Genomic DNA, 13,994 nt, shown 5'->3' with positions numbered 1-13,994 from the left:
AAAAGCGAGCGTGCATATTTAATTAAAGTAGCATAGATTTGATCTGAAAGATCCTGAGCTAAAATTAGCTATCGCTCCTGTAACGTCAGGATGCAGAGTAGCATGCATGATATCCATGGTTAGGTGTGTGATATATAAATATATAATTTTTTTTTTTTTTATTTAATTAATTTAAATTTTGCTTTTATTATAGGGTGTATATGTATTTTATTGGAAGCTAAGTGCCGTAATATACAATGAGCTTTAATATTTCTGGAACCGAAATATCAGATGTTCTTTATCGGGAAAAATAAACTAAAAAAAATCAATGAGTTTATCGTCTTCCTCGGAATGATTGGTTTGTCCATTATGGATTACAAAAGCTGAATCCATCTTATGCAAGAGTAATGTCACTTACATTGATGTCAATGTTGTGTGCCTTGTATGGCCACTCTTAAAAAGGGTTATGTCTTGTATAGTTTACCTATCTTAGTGATGGATATCAGATCACGAGGCTTGGTCTCTTGTTAAACGCCTATATATATTGAATGTTGAATTTATATACAGTATTGTACTATGCTTCAAGGCAGGAAAAGAGAAAATATATGACCATCTAGGAGATATACATAGTATTCACCCTTTAGGCTATGTTCACATAGTATTTTGGTCACTATTCTTTCAAAAGGGTCAAAAACACAGAAAAGGTGCAAATCTTTCCATTATAACTTTTCTCTGTTGGTTCCATGGCTGATTTGGGCTAAAAATACTGAGTAAATTACAGTGTATGAACATAGTCTAAAAAATTTTTTGGGCCCCTATTTTTTTAACCCACACCAGGTTTTGGCTATAAATACTGCTCAAAATGCTATGTGTGAACATAGCCTTACATATAAAATACTGTGTAAGGCTAGTAAAAAGCATCTTGAATAGGTATCCTTCTTATTGACTGGTTTAAGATAGCAGTAAATGGAAATGTTATAATGCATTATAATAAGCTTCTAAAAAAACAAACATTTTATTGGCTAAGTTTTTTTTTAATTTTTTTTAAGAAATATATAAAACTTTAACTAGTATTCACAACTGTCATTTTATATTGATTAAAAAAACAACAACCCTGAACTGGTAAAATAATATGTAAAAAAAAAATAAAATACAACAACAAATATTCGGTATTCAACCAAAATAGTAGCCGGTTATAATTTCCAAGAAACTGAGATAATAATAGAAATCTCTCATGAAAAGTATTGTTAGCGACCATCATAATTCAGTGTGCTTTACCTCCTGTCTTCTGATTATGATCCCACCGCAATGGTGTTCCTATTCTTTCCCATTAAAATGTTTTTTATAGCTTTGTGGATGATCCATTTTCCGTGAAATCATAAAGTAAATTTTTATAATATCGATACAGGAAATCGATGATTGTAATACTTAGCTCTATATTTAATTCTCATATCTAAATGTTGCTATTCGTTCATCGTACAGAATTAACATGGTGTCGCCCGTCAATTAATATCTCGGTTGTGTCCCCAGGGAATCATCAGCTCTGAATTGTCTTGTTTCATCCAAAGACCTAAACTCATACTGTGGTTGAAATCAGATATTGCCCAAAAAGCCACAGGATTACCTTCAAGGTGCCAAAGACTATAATGAATTACTCCTGAAAAGCTCTGATAATAAAGCAAAGGGGCGCAGTCTTCTATTATGTGTATGGGATTGCCTGGGACCCAAGAAACGCTATTCATATACTTGCCCATGAATAATACAGATGTTTGTACGCACAATTGGGGAGATATATCAAACATGGTGTAAAGTGAAACTGGCTCAGTTGCCCCTAGCAACCAATCAGATTCCACCTTTCATTCCTCACAGAATCTTTGGAAAATGAAAGGTGGAATCTGATTGGTTGCTAGGGGCAACTGAGCCAGTTTCACTTTACACCATGTTTGATAAATCTTCACATTTCTATCACACTATAGATCACCCAATGTCAATAGTCTTACATCTTCATATAATTGTTTTTAGAACACTTAAGACACCCCATTAAAATGTGGTTATCAAATTAGGGGTCCATTTACACAGAAAGATTATTTGGCAGATTATCTGCCAAAGATTTTAAGCCAAAGCCAGGAATGGATTTGAAAAGAGGACAAATTTCAGGCTTTTCTTTATGACCTGATCTCTCTTCATATTCCATTCCGGGCTTTGGCTTCAAATCTTTGTCAGATAATCTGTCAGATAATCTTTCTGTGTAAATGGACCCTTATACAAAGTTGTTTGCATATATGGGATTACCACACTTTGGAGCCCTGTTGCTGCCATACCTTTTATCCCCTATCCTGCTTTTCATTCACATGTATGTATTGACTGGAGATGAGTGAACCTCAAGCACACTTGGGTTCACCTGAACGCTCTGCATTCGATTACTAATGGCTGAAGTTATCGCTCAGCGTAATAGAGACAGCAATCAGCCAATGAAATGATCGGCTGATCGTTTCTTTAGGCCCAGCGCTCAGGCGCCTGACCGCACATCGTGTAATAGTGATGTGCTGATGATGATTCTACAAACAGTACACATTACCCATCCACGCTCCTGGGCTCCTCCTGCGGTCTGCTTCCTCTCTGGTCCTGCGTGCTGCAGCTTCAGAGTGGCCTGGCAGAGCTGACAGTCCCCGTCAGTGATTGGCTGAGCGGCCTGGCAGTGCAGACAGGCTGCTCTGAAGCTGCAGCGCTCAGGACCTGGGGAGAAGCAGAGCGAAGGAGCAGCCCTGGACAGTGGATGCGTAATGTATACTGTTTGGGGAAGGGCTGCAAGGACATCGGTATCAATGTCCGTGCAACCTTTGCTATACGATTATCGGGCCGTGTAATAAACCCAGTAAACGAGTGCTGATCTAGCAGATCAGCGCTCGTGTACAGTATTCATTGGCCCGTGTACTAGGACCCTAAGGCTGCCTGGAAAGCCATAGGAAAGCCATAGGCAGTATGACTGGGGACGTAGCAGTATGACATTGGGAGTAGCAAACATTGATTATTTCCATGCAGTATTGAAGATGTGATGGGGAGAATGGGGGGGGGAGTTGTTGCCTTTCTAAAGCGTCAGCGTTCTGCATTGTATTTAAGGCCCTGACACCCCCTTCATAGTGCAGCTACCTTTCGTGTCCCCAGTCATTACAGGGGGGGAGGAGGGGGGCTGCTGGCTTTCACTTTTCATCCTTATTTCCTCGTAAGCTTCGGAGAATTACCTAACTAACCCCCCCCAGGTATTATGTGCCTGCCTTTTCCAGGAAGAACAATTCCAGGGCTAATGCACATACCTGGGAACCTTCCTTTTTATATCTATGTGAGTGAATAAGGCTGGATTTGGTTCACATGCAATGTTTAATGGTACGTTTACACAGACAGATTTATCTGACAGTTGTTGTTTTTTTAAGCCAAAGCCAGGAACAGACTATAAACAGGGAACAGGTTATAAAGGAAAGACTCTGATTTCTCCTCTTCTCAAATCCATTCCTGGCTTTGGCTTCCAAAATCTGTCAGATAAATCTCTGTGTAAACCCACCATAAGTCGCCTTTTGGAGCACATTTTAGCAAAAACCAGAAGTGGATGTGACACGGAGAGACCCTTTAATGGTAAGATTGTGGAGACACTTGCCTAGTCTGGGCTAATAATGAGCTCTTAAACATGGATCAAATATGTTAATCTAGGATTACAAGAAACAACTACTTTCTTGCAAAACAGCGTCACACCTGTCCTCGGGTTGTATGTAGTATTACTATTCACCTCCATTAATTTAAATGGAAATGGGCTGCAAAACCCTCACCCAAATCAAAGACACAAACTGTGATGCTATTTCTGAAAGAAAGTAGACATGTTTTTCTAAGTCTACATTAAAGGGGTTATCCAGTGCTACAAAAACATGGCCATTTTCTTCCAGAGAGAGCCCCACTCTTGTCTCCAGTTCAGGTGTGGTTTGCAATTAAGTTCCATTGAAATGAATGGAGCTTAAAGGGGTTATCCAGTGCTACAAAAACATGGCCACTTTTCCCCCTACTGTTGTCTCCAGGTCAGGTGCGGTTTGAAATTAAGCTCCATTTACTTCAGTGGAACTGATTTTCAAAACCCCACCCAATCTGGAGACAACAGTAGGAGGAAAGTGGGCATGTTTTTCAAGCGCTGGATAACCCCTTTAATTGCAAACCACACCTGAACTGGAGACAAGAGTGGTGCTGTCTCTGGAAGAAAGTGGCCATGTTGGGTAATAACTTTAAAGGGAACTGTCATTCATGCTGAACAAACCATGGGCCAATAGGGCATCGCCGTCCATTTCTCCCCAGCCAACCAGCCTTGAGTGATGGACCTCTCCCTATATGCAATTAAGGCAATGGGGCAGACAGAAACCACTGGGGACCACCCCAATGACTGGTGGTCTAGGCACTATGAAAGCAATCACTGGTTCCCTTTAAAAACAGATAATTTTGCTTTCTGAAATTGTATTATTATTGAAGTCTTAGCACCCAGTGTGCCTGCTTTTTTTTTTATTTTTTTTATTTTTTTTTTTTTTTATACAGTTTCATAACATTCTTCACTCATCTGAATGAAATCTTGGTTGGCGCTTCAAAGTGCATGAAGAGGACATCAAAAGTATTCATGTTTTTGATGTGCCTTTGCATTTTTCAGTGCTTTAGGACATATTCTTTTTCTTGTTTTCACATTCTGATGAACTTACTTCTTAACTTTTCTATGACTACGTATTTCTGCTTAAAGGGGTTTTTAAAGATTAAAAATGTTTGGTAAGAAAAGTGGGGAAATAAAAAAACAAAAGAACTTTTACTCCACAATAAATCCCCCATAATCCTCTAGGAGCAAAGGATTTATTAGGTAAGCGGGGGGTTTTCTTCTCATTTTATACCAATTCTCCCCTTGGCCAAATTGTTCCAGTCTCAGAAAACCCCTTCACACCTACAGGATCTGCAGCAGATTTGATGGTGCAGATTTGATGCTGTGTTTAGTTATTTAAATTAAACCGCTGCGGATCCGCAGCAGAAAATCAGCTGCGGATCCGGCAAGTGTGAACATACCCTTAGGGTGCCTTCACACATGCCGACTCGCAGCAGAAAAACTATAGTAACTACAGTACTGGGACTACTACAAAAAGGCAAATTTGTTAAAGAATGTTGTTGTAAAAGTGTTTAAAAATTGGAAAATCACAATTTAAAAAAAAAAAAGTCAATGATCCCGTTTCCTCCATTCTTCTTTGTCCCTATATCACACTGTTAGTCTCTCCCTGCTCTGCTGTAACTGCCTGCTCTCTCCTCCACACACAGCTGACTGGCCGCCTCAGTTACCGAATCGCCTTATATAGAGGGGTAGGGGCTGACATCACAGAGGGGCCTGCAGCTGATTGGACGGGCGCTAGGGATTATGGTTAATCCCTTTCTCCCGCCCAGTGATGCTCCAGACAGCATGTGACCGCCATTTTGTTTTTGCAAATTTGCAAAAATTTGCTTTGCAGAACGAAGCGAATGGAAGTGATCACATCTCTAATTGTGACTGATCTGGCACTGCTATAACTTTCATTGTTCTTCTCACAGATACGTTAAGCAGGGGGCTCACTATCCTGGCGGAAAGTCATGCCTACATGGGGAAATCCTCCAAACTCTATTTAGTTGTTGCCCTTACCGTGTTCTTAAAAAAAGAAAACTGCTAACCACGGAGCCATTGTCAAAATTCCCTCTAAATAACATACCCTACTGAAAAATTAGGTGCTAGGGGTTAATCGTGTGTGTGTGTGTGTGTGTATATATATATATATATATATATATATATATATATATATATATATATATATATATATATATATATTTTTTTTTTTTTTTTTTTTTTTTTTTTTAAATGTGTTAAAACTCTTTATATGTGTGTAGACCTACCAGCAATCTATCAAGGGAACCTGTCGGTGAGCCCAGCATATATATGAGCTATGACCCCCACCTCTACCTGACAGTTTTCCTCTATTACTGTGCATAGGGAGAAGCTCTTTAATCAGCAGCAGGGGGCATGGGAAGCCACAGCTCATGAATATGATGGACTCCTAGTTCAAAGCGCTCACAGATTTCCTTTACCGTAAGGCTTTACACCTGATTTTACGATGTTTAAATACAGTAGATTTCAGGCACGGCCATGTACCATAGATAAGTATTCTCGTTTTGTTTGAAAAAATATACATGATAGAATGTCTCTTTTGTTCTACATGGGAAATTCTAAACTTAATGTCATTTTAATGGTATAATTGTTGCTATAACAACTGACAAATAGTAGTTTTTTTTCCACACTAAATAAAAAGTCTATTTTAACATATTGTAATAGTTTTGATCCCGCCTCTCAGAATTTATTTTTTGGGATGTCAGGTTAGGGTTTAGCCTGTTCTGTTTTCCTGTTTTGTTTTTTTGTGTTGTTTTCTATTGTTTTTGTTTTAACTGTCAGGTTATGAAATGTTTGCATACAATTTAACGTAATTGACAACTTTTACCATGCAAATTCTTAGAGTACCAGAGCTAGAAATATGAATCTCTTGAATGCTTTTTAACAGTGATATAGCTTGTTGGGGAAGGAGACTAATGGCGCAAATGTCCCTGGAGCGGGGTGCCAAGGGTTGACTGGGGTAGCATGTGCAATCTCTGCCCTGACCGATCTAATACCTAGCTATGATTCATTGCTTTTTATTGAGCTTAGGCAGAATGTGGTCCATACGTCCATTGCTTCAGCTACATCCTCGAATCTGTTCACATCTGCTTCATCAGAGTATAACAGCTGTGCATATCAATCTTTGTAGACAGAGCTCAATATGTGGTTTTTTTTTTTTTTTTTATTTAAAGAAAAAAAGTCATCTACAACCTTCCTTGTCTACCTCAAGCAGGTGTATACGCCATTTTATGTATCAGATTTAAAATTATTAATGACTATAGTCCCGTAAAGCTACCATCGACAAATATAATCATAAAAAATTAGGCGTTTACATGGAGCGATAATAATAATGATATATTGTTTGGAAAAATAGTTATTGCGATCGTTTTTAAGATCGCTTAAGCCCTTCTCACACACAGGGTGAATGGGTGAAAGACTGTTTACACGACGCGATCTGCGAATTTTTAGTGAACGACCAACGACTATTTGAGAACCTGTTGAAAGATCACGATGAACGATTTCTCGCTCGTCGCTTGATCATTCGCTGTGTTCATATCGCTCAAATGCGATCGTTATTGTGAAAATTCGAAGGATAGTCGTTCCGTGTAAACACACCATTACCTTTAGCAGTTAGATCAGACAAAAACACACATTTTTCAGCTGAAAGAATAAAACAAAATACTCCTTTGTGTAAATATTACATACTACTTGTGGTGTTTTGATTTCCTCTTAAAGTGTCCATCTAATGCACAGGTGTCAAACCTATACCCCCCCCCCCCCCCTTCCCCCAGAGCTGTTGAAAAACTACAGTTCCCATCATGCCTGGATAACCAAATTGGGCATTCTAATTTTGCAACAGCTGGAGGTTTACAAGTTTGACATCTGTGACTTAATATGTTTAGGCCGATCCGTCTTCAAACAGCTGATCCAAAGGGGTGCAGAGTGTCTGACCTCCACTGATCTAATAATGATAGCCTAACAGGAAATAATTTTCATCTACCAACTCTTTCAGAAAAAATGCAGTTTTAGGCTTGGTTCACACTATATAAAAATGATGTCCGTTATAAAAAATAATGGACGTTATTTGCGCATCGACATCCGTTATTATAAAAGATGGATGTCATTTTTACATAGTGTTAACCAAACCTTGTGGTGTGTTTTTACACAGATTTATTTGACAGATTATTGAAGCCAAAGCCTGGAATGGATTTGAAAAGAGGAGAAATCTCAGTCTTTCCTTTATGACCTGATCTCTGTTTTTTTAGTCTTTTCCTGGTTGTGACTTCAATAATCTGTCAGATAAATCTCTGTGTAAATGCACCCTTAGAATCCTATTAGACGAAGCGATTTTTATTTTTAACTTTTTCTTTTCCTCCGATTAACTATAAATGATTGCAAACGAGAGCTTTTGCACACGACCTAAGAAAATTAATCATAATACATGGAACGATAGTTGTTCGTTACGATCACAATTACTAACAATCGTAATTACAAACCGAGAAGAGCAAACCGTGAGCATGCTCGAGTCCATCCGAACCCTAACGTTCGGCATTTGATTAGCGGGGGCTGCTGAACTTGGATAAAGCTCTAAGGTTGTCTGGAAAACATGGATACAGCCAATGACTATATCCATGTTTTCCACATAGCCTTAGGGCTTTATCCAACTTCAGATGGACTCAAGCATGCTCGAGTTTCGCTCATCTCTACAAACAAACAATGTGTACATACACCAAAAGATTTGCGACCGATTAACAATTATTTTATGGTCCGCTCAAAAGATGCGATCAAGGACACACAAACGAATTTTCATCAGTTGTTCGATCGTTGCCTGCATACACACGGAAAGATTATCTCTTAAATTCAAACGATAGAACGATTTTTTTGCACAATAATCTTTCCATGTAATAGGGCCCTTAGTGTGTTGCAGGGGCACCTATGGGAGATGTTCACACACAGTAAAATCGTCAGTTTAGTGCAAACAAGAGATAAAAATCAGCTATTATTTTAATGGCCGTTAAATTAACTTGCATGTCTTAATAATAATTTTTAACAAAGTTGTTTTAAAAATAGCATTTTGCAGACTTTTTTTTTTTTTACCCCTACGCATACATCTCTATCTTCTAGGGTATATGCTCTTTCATTATCTAATGTGACAGACCCATGAACGATGCCTTAAATATTTTGTCGATAATCCTGCATATTTGAGTCTCCGGAATTCCAAGGGTAAATAAGTAATGTCATTGTCGTCTTCCCTTCAGGTGCATGTGACAGTACCGCAGCTATGAGTGGCATTTTAAAGAGGAAGTTTGAAGAAGTTGATGGATCTTCACCTTGTTCTTCTGTCCAGGAGTCAGATGATGACATCTCCAGTAGTGAGAGCGGAGACAGCAGTGACAGCATCAATCCCTCCAATTCCACTCACTTTACACGTAGGTTGGGTTTTTACTTAATTACTGTTGCAGATTTTCTATAAGACAAACAGTAGGATGGAGAGATGAATTACTAATATGGATGATGGCTATGTGCTCGCGCTGTGTTTTGGGCCTCGTTTTACTCCGTATTGTTACCATGACCAGGAAGTACAATATTTTTTAATTTTTTTTTTGTTTTATATTTTCTTAACCTGCTCTTGGTTTTTGTAAAAAATATTGTTGAAAGTGCGAATGAGCACCAATGACTGTGTATGCATTTAGCCTTATTCTTAGGCTACATTGAGACGTTCAGTGATTTTTTTTTTTTTTTTTTTTTTTTTTTTTTTTAAAACCATATACGTCTGCAAAAAAATACATTGTAATGTTTGTAATGCGTCCGAAAAACTTGACACCTTGGAGGTCAACTGTGCGGAGAATTTAGGAGATGTAGGTGCTGTCCGTACTAGGGATTGCCAGTAACTTTTGTGGCTGTTATTTTTGCGGCGCACAGATCCATAAAACTATGAACAGTGTGAACAGCCTAATTGAAATCAACGGGGCCTTAAAATGAGCAAACTTAGACAAGAGAGTCTAGGAATGCCAATGGCATTCAGTGGCTCAGGCTATGTGATAAATAAATAGTTGGCTGTATGCCAAAGTGTGTGCCTAGATAAATGTGCATTTTGGCACATTCAAAGGCAACACCTTTTTACAAATGAAGCACATTATGCTCTTCTCTTTGGCAGACTATGGGTCAGATTGACTTAGAATGGCCCAGGTTTTTATTATTTATTATTATTATTATTATTATTATTGTCTTGTTTTTTTTTTCCTTTTTTAGTCATTTATCAACTTGCCTAGTGTAGTTTAGTAAATTGTCTCTTGGCTTGTCTCAAAGTTTTTTTTATATGACACTCGAAAAAGTAGGTGGGTTGGCTTTGAAAGATGTTGAGTCAATAAATTTTTAGTTCATATTTGATGTTGCCTAAATTTGGATCAGCGCCCGATACCTATGGGGTACGGTAGAGGAGTGAAGTCCTATGCGACTGTGAGCATAAGACTGCTTGGTGTATAGAATATTTATGCAGTAAATTTGCTTCCAGTGGGCTCTATGATGCTCCCGTTTAAAGCTACGGTTATACAATGCTATTGGTGCAATCCTGCCGTTAAATATGATTTTTTTTTTTTCACCCGTCTATGCATCTTTTCCTATTACAATCACTAACTAGGTTGTGACTCCAGTGTTCAAAGTCTTAGCCAACTGGGTTCCTCAGTTGGGGGCCATAATTCCACCTCCTACAACCGTACTCAATACTTTATATGTTTAACGTCGTAATTGATACTTCTAAAATCCTTATTTAAGTCCCGCTGCAGCGCCCATTTGATTGTCCCCACTTACTTCTACAATATCCTTTTAAGCAAAGTCCCAGATTGACATGGGGGTTCTCACAGAACCTTCCAGAAACTCCCAATTTGATACATCCGTATAGGCCACACCTCAGTGGTCTGTTTAGTCGGACAAACTGCAAATAATACGTCATCACCTTTCCAACAATGTCTGGAGCCAATCTTTACTATGATAGAAACATTTATTTGGGAATTCTTAATGTGGTTTTAAAGGGACTTCAAGCTAGGCCCTCATTTTTAAGCTTTAAAGAGGAAGTCCAGAAAAATAAACTAAGTAGGAGATCACTGGGTGACCGACCACTGTACCCACCGCTGATCTCCATATCAAGCCCGGCTTCTGTTTTACGAATAGCGAAGCGGGTATGGCACATGACCCGCTGCTCTATTGATTAAAGAGAATGTACCATCCGGTACACTCTCTTTAAAATGACACATGAATTGAACAGCGCCAGCACGGGGAAGCCGTTGCCTCAGTCCTTTTTTTGAACCGCGGCTAGGTTCCCACATACGATGCTATTCTATTCATGGTTACCGGGCCGGGCTTGAAGCACTGGAGGCGGGCCGGCCCACCCCCAGTGGGAGGAAACCCCCTTCCCTCCATAACGTGCTCCATTAGAATCAATGGAGCCACGTCATGGAAGGACAGAGGTTTCCTTCCACTGGGGGCGGGACGGCCCGCCTCCAGTGCTTCACCGCTGGCTCGGTAACCATGAATAGAACGGTGGCGTAGGCGGGAACCTGGCTGGGGTTCGAAAAAAGGACCACGGCACCAGCTTCCCTGTGCCGGCGCCGTTCAATTCATGTGTCATTTGAAAGAAAGTGTACCTGATGGTACATTCTCTTTAAGATGGAGCGACGGAAAGAGCCAAATACAGTGCTGTTCCTGTGTACTTGGCTCTTTCCATCGCACCATAGGAATAAATAGAGCCGCTGGTCACATGCTGTACCCACGGCTCTACTCGTAATACAGAAGCAGGGGCCCGATACAGAGATTAGCGGGGGGTAAAGAGGTCTAACATCCAGTTGTCTCACCATAAGGTGCCTATATATAAGCATTGTATTCTCCAGCAAAAGCAATGTCATTGGAAAATGAACTATTGCTTAAAGTATTAATGTTAATTAAAAAAAAAAACTATGTATGTATGTATATATATATAAGTTTTGATCAGGGTCTGGGTGCTAAGGTCCCCACTGCGTGAGTGTTGAAAAGTACATGGCTAAGCACTTCTCTCCCTGTCTCTTTCTCCTCGCTGCAAGACTAGCTCCATAGACTTCCAATAATATCATCCTCCTGCAGAGAACTGCTTAGTCAAGCAAATCTTAGTACCCAGCCCCCGACATGTCTGACATGTCATCTTTTTTAAATACCCTTAACATATTGTTAGCATAACAACTTGATTTAAAGGGAAATCTGCAAGTTACAAGCATCTAACCTGCTGGTATTACCCTATAACGCATGGGTTGCTGAGGGAATTTCCTTACCTTTGATCTCTGGAACTTTGTAGTTTAGGGTGCGTTCACACCTACAGGATCTGCACCTTTTAATGAATTTTGGTACAGCGGTCTGTAGTTCCATTTGGCCACCTATGTCTTAAGACTTTCCAGTTGCACCACTAAGCCTAATAATAATCTGACGCATCATGTTCTGTAGAGAGGACTTATCTGTATCCTTAACACGTCCAGGATTACAATAGAGGATGACAATAGTAAAATGGAGAAAATAAGTATTTGACACACTGCCGATTTTGTAAGTTTTCCCACCTACAAAGAATGGAGAAGTCTGTAATTTTTGTTGGTACCGTATTTTCCGGCATATAAGATGACTTTTTAACCCGAAAAATTGGGGTTAAATTTGGGGGTCGTCTTATACGCCGGGTATGGTCGCCTCATACGGTGAGGGGAGCTCAAAAATGGCCCCATCCACACTGTATGGGGCGACCACTATAAAAAAAAAAATAAAATAAAATAACTCGCCTAGGGCCTGTTCCCGGCCTCTGCGCGCCTCCGCTACCGTTCCTGGTGCAGGCAGTGTGACGTACACTACCCGCGCCGGAGATGGAGATTGCCAAACCTTTCCCCGGCAGCCGAGTGTCTCATCGGAGACGCTCGGCTGCTGGGAGATCTTCGGGAGAATGAGAGAGGCGCCGGAAGTTCCCGAAGCCACTCTCATTCTCCCGAAGCTCTCCCGGCATCCATCTCTGGCGCAGGTAGTGTACGTCACACTGCCTACGCCGGAACGGTATCGGAGGTGCACGGAGCCTGGGAACGGGCCCTAGGTGAGTTAAATGTTTTTGTTTTGTTTTTTATTTAGCTGCGGTTAACCCCTGCCTGACCGCAGCACCGCTGCGTTTTCCGTCGTATAAGGCAAACCCCTGACAATCTGCTTAAAAGTCAGGGGTTGTCTTATACACCCAGACGCCGGAAAATATGGTACTCTTCAGCAACAATAGACAGAATCTATAGAAAAGTCCAGAAAATCATGCATGAAATAAGTATTTGATACAAAAGAAAAACATGTGGGGCATGTGTATTTCACTGACACAGAGCTGGGAGTAGACCACTCCCTGCTCGTTTTGTTCACTGGTCAGCGTCTGAACACTCAGGCTATGTTCACACAACATCAAAAACAGCTAAAAGGTTCACACAGTTTTTCTTTTTCCACTGTTCTTTCTCTGGTTTTACTATTAAATTCAATGGACTTTTCAATTAAGATACACCCAAAGGCCAATAAGCAACCCAAACTAGAATACTGTACACAGGTAAATGACGCACTTAATTTTAAACAGAGCTGGAGAAACATTGTGTGAACATAGTTAAATCCTCACCAACTAAAAACCTTAATTTTTTTTTATTTTTATGACCGTTACGGTTTAACATTTGGTAGAGAGAGTTTTGTTTGCAATTGCAGAGGTCAGATGTTTCTTTTTAGTTCTTGACCAAGTTTGTTCGCACTGCAGCAGGGATTTCGTCCCACTCCTCCATACAGGTTTCCTCCAGATCTTTCAGGTTTCGGGGCTTTCACTTGACATTGAGTTTTAGGACCTGGAAATGCTATGTATGGAGCCGCTCCTTAGTTGCCCTGGCTATGTGTTTCGTGTCATTGTCATTTCTTCTTCTCCTTCTCCATGGTTGGGACTGTTTTTGGGGTTGTACTCATCCTTCTTCCTGGCGAGAGGAGTTGATACTAAAAAGTTCTATTTAGGTCTCTTCTAACCACATGACCTTCTCCTATGCCTCCTCTGGCGAACTCCAAACAAACCTGGACATGTGCTGGTGTGAACAGGGGGACCTTGCATGCCTTGCAAGATTTTAATCCATGACTGCATAGTGTGTTACTAATGGTAATCTTTGAGACTGTGGTCCCAGCTTTCTTCAGGTCCTCCCATGTAGTTCTGGACTAATTCCTGACCTTTCTAAGAATTATCCTAACCCCACAAGCCCAAGGCCAAGTAAGATTGACAGTCCTATTTGTGTTTCTTCCATTCTCTAATAATTGCACCAACAGGTGTTGCCTT

At 40.1% G+C, this 13,994-nt stretch overlaps 1 protein-coding gene across 1 annotated transcript in view; it reads left to right on the top strand.

The window, feature by feature from the left end:
- Window positions 1-13,994, top strand: part of CSRNP3 (cysteine and serine rich nuclear protein 3) — an 84,513-nt gene that overhangs the window by 54,833 nt on the left and 15,686 nt on the right. The window contains exon 2 of the mRNA XM_069985128.1: window positions 8,920-9,090. Coding sequence (XP_069841229.1) covers window positions 8,943-9,090 — 148 coding nt within the window. The 5' untranslated portion in view covers window positions 8,920-8,942. The remainder of the gene's footprint in view (window positions 1-8,919; window positions 9,091-13,994) is intronic.

The sequence above is a fragment of the Dendropsophus ebraccatus genome, chromosome 9, assembly GCF_027789765.1.
Source record: "Dendropsophus ebraccatus isolate aDenEbr1 chromosome 9, aDenEbr1.pat, whole genome shotgun sequence".
NCBI lineage: Eukaryota > Metazoa > Chordata > Amphibia > Anura > Hylidae > Dendropsophus > Dendropsophus ebraccatus.
This window is presented reverse-complemented; position numbering and strand designations above follow the sequence as displayed.